This window comes from Malaclemys terrapin, chromosome 1 (assembly GCF_027887155.1).
Source record: "Malaclemys terrapin pileata isolate rMalTer1 chromosome 1, rMalTer1.hap1, whole genome shotgun sequence".
NCBI lineage: Eukaryota > Metazoa > Chordata > Testudines > Emydidae > Malaclemys > Malaclemys terrapin.
In genome coordinates, this window is record NC_071505.1 from 62695437 (window position 1) to 62701436 (window position 6000).

General features: G+C 43.8%; 1 protein-coding gene across 4 annotated transcripts in view; it reads left to right on the forward strand.

Annotated features, from left to right (window-relative positions):
- Nucleotides 1-3727, forward strand: part of MSRB3 (methionine sulfoxide reductase B3) — a 138625-nt gene extending 134898 nt beyond the window's left edge. For all 4 annotated transcript variants that reach the window (XM_054025715.1, XM_054025734.1, XM_054025724.1 and 1 more), the window contains one exon: nt 3160-3727. In XM_054025715.1, the coding sequence (XP_053881690.1) occupies nt 3160-3324 (165 nt within the window). In that variant the 3' untranslated portion in view covers nt 3325-3727. The remainder of the gene's footprint in view (nt 1-3159) is intronic.
- Nucleotides 3728-6000: the final 2273 nt, after the last annotated feature.

Here is a 6000-nt window from a genome sequence, read left to right on the forward strand (position 1 = left end):
CTCTAGCTATTATGTTGTACCTGTAAAAACCAATAAAATTCTTTAATCTCAGAAAGATTTTTTGCACATTGATATGCTCTGAATAAATCATTAGCAGCCGATTGCACAGGGCTTTCTTCAGATCATGGCAACCAATGAGAACCAGGAGCCCAGAGAGACCCAACCATGCTGACACTTGGCTGTGGTCAGCTATGCTCCCAATCTGCCAAAGACATGAGTTACACTTGGTATTCTATCATCTTGCCACATTCTGCCCAATATATGAACCAGCATAGGATGATTTTCATGGAGAGGCTTTACTAACTTCAACAGTCACCAAAGAAAAATAGTCCGCACCCGTGATGGGTGAAACGTTGTATGTCGTGTAGGGACAGCACGTCTTTCATACTCTCAAATGACAACCAGAACAATTCCTTTCTGGTGCAAACAATTGAATTTGAGTTATTTTCATTGCACATGAGTATTAGCACATGTGTACATGGAATCTATATGTAAATTTTAGGGAGAGACAATGTCACAAAATATAACAGATTTCTCAGTAATCCAATCCTGGTGTGACTCTGCTACCACAGAAAAATATAATGAAACCACCACTAACCATGTTGAGGCTTTAGAATTCCTTGCCAAGGAGTTCTGTTGTGATCGGTTGACTTGGTAGTCCATAAATTTGTGTGCCAGTGTTTCCTGAAATCTGCTCCTCTGTGTAATTTCTCTTCCTCTGTTCCTTTACATTGGAGAATGAGTGATTTATAAATAATCTTTTGGTAAATGTTAATGTGGAAAAGACTTTGCTATTGAGCCATGAGGTTTGAAAACTTTCTCAGTCAAGAAGATTAATTGCCATATTTTGGATTTGTACAAATACTTTGGGAAACTAAATTATGATGATTTATTCTTTGTATTATGGTAATGTCCAATGGCCCCAATCAGAACAAGATCCTCATTATGCTAGCCCACATGCTGTAATAAACAATAAGATGAGGACAATCCCTGCTTCAAAAAACTTACAAACTCAAAGGACAAAAGGGATACAAGCTAGGAAAGAGGGATACAAGCAAGTGATCAGTCATGAATGACATCAGACGTGTTAGTTGTATTATTTTAAAGCATCATCTTTGTTTATATTATGCTTTTATTTTTTCATTTAACCCTCATTACCTCCTTTGTTATTCCCCCTCCTGAAAAAAAAATTGTAGGTAGTTGTATTGTCCCCAGTCTTACCAATGCTGTTAACCACTTCCTTAACCACCTACCCAAAAGTCATTCCTGCGCTTTCCCAACACTCATTTGCATAATAGCAGCTACTGAGAGCACTTCCTGATGATGTCACAGGGTGGAAGCAGTCTCATTGGCTAATGGTGTGTTTCCACTAAGCTACCACTGCCATTTCCGCTGTCTTTCCAGGGCAGAAGGGCTTTATCATGTAGCTGCCCTCATGAACCTGGTGTGGTTTTCAGTGATTGCTCAATGCGTGCTTGCAAGAGCTCTGCATTTTTCTGTGGTTGATTCCAACTGGCTGTACATAACAACAAGAGTTTCACAGAGCCCTTCCAAAACTGTCTGGGAAGTTTAGCCCTTAATGGTGCCATCCCCAATACCACAGCTGGAGCCTGCCACTCTCAGCGATCCACCCACACAGATCTGATTGCAGGATTGGAGTCTTAAACTATAAACTCTTCATGGTAAGGACTGTCTTTATCCAGCACTGGGTTATGCACATGCATAGGACCCCTGCTCCTATAGTCTTGTGTTGATCAGAATTCGAGCAGCTGGGGAATTTTTCAGTAAAACTTTTTTGTCAAACAGGTTTGTGAATATGTTTGAGATTTGGACTTTTTGTCCCAATTTGAGGTGCTAATTTTTTTTTTTTTTTCAAAATCTGGAAAATATTTAAGGGGTGGATGGGAAAGCAGTTTCCTGCCCAGCTCTAGTAAGAATTTCAGTTTTTGTTTTTTTGGGGGGAGGGGGAGTTTTTTCTAGCTCTCACTATTGTGAAATACCCCTTGAAAGCATGAAGAGAGTATAACCTGCAGCAGTGATCTCTGCCTGCTCTTACCGACGCCCAAGTGCATGCTTAAGTGCTTTGGTGAATCAAGGACTATAACATGAGGAGGACACTGCAGTAAAATGGACCAAAGAGAGAAAAAAATTATCCCCATTATGCTGAGCTGCTAGGAACTTAGCCAACATGAATAAATATTCACAGTCAGGAATACTCAGTATTGCTGGTATGTGCTTTGGATAATGTGCTAGAAATGAATTAAGCGTAAAGAATAATTCTTTGCCTTAATTTCTGTTATCTGGATGTCCGGCTAGGTGATTGTCTGTCAGACTGCTAGCCCACTAAGGGATAGATTCTGAACTGTGACACCGCTGTAACTCCACTGATTTCAACTCATGTTGGAATCAACCATTTACTTTAATGGGAGGTGCATTGGGCCCTAGCAAAGCAGCATGACTCCCTATTGAAAGTGAATGTTTCTACAGTTCAGGGTTTTATTTTTTATTCCTCATGACATGCTAGAGAAATAAGAAAGAATCAGAGTGGCTAATTACAGCATGCTGTTGGTTTCAAGATGTTTGTTAACCTAATTCTCCTCCCATCATGCGCCTCTACAGCAGTCCTAGTTCTTCAGTAATGGCTCAATGGATCAGCTTCTTCAAATGTTATGTTCTCTATGTCAAGGAAAGTGAATGTTACCTCTGTTATAGTCAGCAACATGGCTTTTACCATGCAATCATACATATCTGAAATCCACTCATCCAAAACAATACTTCTCTCTGTGGTGACAGCACATATACTTTCACATTCCTTGCAAGTAACAAATTCCTTGCAAGTAAGCATCAATCCAATTTATAAATTATTCCTGGCTTCAATTATTTAGCCAAAATCTGAACATATCTGAAATATGATTGTTTCTGAATGATTTCGGATATGTACAGTTCTGCTATTCTGTGTTCCCTCATATGCACAGTACAGCCCACAAAGACATCGACTAGGGGTTAGGCTAATGAAAGGTATCTAAGATATTGTTCAATCTCGTTTCCTGTTGTAAACATTGTCCCACTATAGAGTAACCTTAAGACATTAGTATTAATAGCATTGCCGTGCCATGTAGTTGTATAGAAATACAATGATACTCTGTTGTTTTATTTCAGTGTGGTGCTCACCTGGGGCATATCTTTGACGATGGGCCTCGTCCAACTGGCAAAAGATATTGCATAAACTCTGCTTCATTATCGTTCGAGCCTGTAGATAAGAACAATGCTGGAGAAGGCAGCAGTAGCACCAGTCCTGCCCAAACAGACAAAACAGAGCTGTAGGACAAAGGGCGGTCTGCAGAAAACTCACGGCGTATGAAGAATGTTTTTTCTAACTTGCCTGCTATATTATATCATATTTTTAAATGTATAAAGGCATTCTGCACCATTAGTTTTTTTTTCTTTGTTGAAATTGAGGCCTTGCCTGCCAATGTATTTTACTATATAATAGGTTCTAAATATTTGTGGACTGACTCTCCTGGTTTTGTTTTTGGAGATTGCTTTGGGGAAGCCTTAAAACAAGAGACTTTAGCCCCATTAGTTATTAATTTCTTCTTCTTGCTTTGTTACTATAGATTTGAATATTTTTCTTTTTCTTTTTTTGTGTGTGTGAAGAAAAGGGGATTGTGGTTATCTTCAGACAACAGAAAACTCTTGAGTGTAATAAAATTCTTGAGACCCAGCACATCTGTGGTTGTTTTGATTTGTGAGGCATGTGGCCTTTGGTCATGTGTATTCAACCATCTCACTGTATCAACCACACCCTGCAAAAACTTGGATTTAGGCAATTCCCTTCCAACTAAAAGTGATGGATGAGATGTAAAGCCCTTCCTTTGGCTAAATTATTGCCAAAATACAAAGGGTGTAGTTGCAGGGACATATATGTTGCATTATAATCAATTTTTCCCCTTGTTGGATGTTGGAATGGAGTATTAAATCAAGCTCAAAACCATTGAGCTTCACTTGTTCAAGGTTCACTGAATATCCTTTGCTTTTTCGTGAGGCCCTGTCTTCTGCAGCTACAACTATTAAAGGGGATTATTTATTTGGGCAGGAACAGGTAGAACTTGTAGAGAATTGAAGTGGATGTGGGTTGACATAGGTGGGCTGTTTGCCCTACCCAAGGCAAGCAATCACTACAAGGCATCAGCAGGCTCTGAGGAACCGTGGCACTGCATAATGAAAAGTAATGCCCTTCTGAAATACTCCATTTTTAATTTAAGCTGGCCTGGGCCCATATAGCTTTGAAGGGCCAGGTCTTTTATTATATGTAGTGTGACAGACCCAGACCAATGGGGTACAGGAGTCTGGTAGAGGGCAAATATACTGGTCACTAGATAAGTAGTTTTCTGTTCCCTGAGTGACCAGACCAGGGGCTGCACTAGAGTAATCAGGAACCTGCTAGAACCAGTTAAGGCAGGCAGGCTAATTAGGACACCTGGAGCCAATTAAGAAGAAGCTGCTAGAATCAATTAAGGCAGGCTAATCAGGGCTCCTGGGTTTTAAAAGGAGCTCACTTCAGTTTGTCGCGCGAGTGTGAGGAGCTGGGAGCAAGAGGCGCAAGGAGCTGAGAGTGAGAGGGTGTGCTGCTGGAGGACCGAGGAGCACAAGCGTTATCAGACACCAGGAGGAAGGTCCTGTGGTGAGAATAAGGAAGGTGTTTGGAGGAGGCCATGGGGAAGTAGCCTAGGGAGTTGTAGCTGTCATGCAGCTGTTACAGGAGGCACTATAGACAGCTGCAGTCCACAGGGCCCTGGGCTGGAACCCGGAGTAGAGGGCGGGCCCGGGTTCCCCCCAAACCTCCCAACTGACCTGGACTGTGGGTTCTTCCAGAGGGGAAGGTCTCTGGGCTGTTCCCCAACCCACATGGTGAATCTCTGAGGCAAGAAAATCCGCCAATAAGCGCAGGACCCACCAAGATAGAGGAGGAACTTTGTCACACTGGTGTCAGGAGTGGGATCTTGGAGTGCAGCGCGGCGGAAGAAGGTGATTTAAAAAAAACAAAAACAAATAAAAAGGTTTATTTTTTTTCCCAACAATGGATGACGTAGTGCGGGCACTGATACAAGCTACGGCGGCCCAGCAGGAGGCTACCCGTGTCCAGGCAGCCTCCCAACAGGAGGCAGTGCGGCTGCAGCAAGAGACTAATCGCCTGCTGATGGACCAGGCTGCTCAAGACCGAGCTATGCTGCGGGAACCGGTAAAGCAGGTAAAGTCCCTTACAGAGCTGAATCGCGGCCAGGATGGGACGCGGTTCATACGGGCCAGCCATTGACTGCAGAAAATGACACGGGAGGATGATGTAGAGGCATATCTTCTGGCCTTTGAGAGGACAGCCCTACGGGAGGCCTGGCCTCGAGATCAGTGATCTGGCATCCTTGCCCCATTCCTGTATGGGGAGGCCCAGAAGGCCTACCATGATCTGCCTGAAGAGGCTGCGGCAGACTACCCCCAGCTGAAAGCAGAGATCCTGGCCAGATCTGGGGTAACGACAGCAGTGCGGGCCCAGCAGTATCACGGTTGGAGGTACCAGGAAGACAAAACCCCACGGTCCCAACTGTATGACCTCATCCATCTCGCACGAAAGTGGTTGCAGAGTCCCAGAGTCCGGAAGAGATACTAGCAGTTCTGGTCATCGACCTATACATGAGGAGACTACCACCAGACCTTCGTGCCTGGGTAAGCCAGAACAAACCCTCCACCTATGACTAGGTTGTTGCCCTGGTAGAGAGGCGAAGGACAGCGAGGGAGCTGACCCAACCAGTTAAGGAAGAGGCACCCCAGGTTAAACTAGCAGCACCAAGCCCTAAAGTTCGGGTGACTGGGCCACCAGGAGGGCCCAGGTGGAAAAAGAGAGAGGCTGAAAGCCCATCAGAGGCCACAAAGAGTCGGAGCACTGAGGGAGAAGAGGATTGTGATGTTAGACTGCCCAAACCAAGAGACCGGGGAACGCCTACG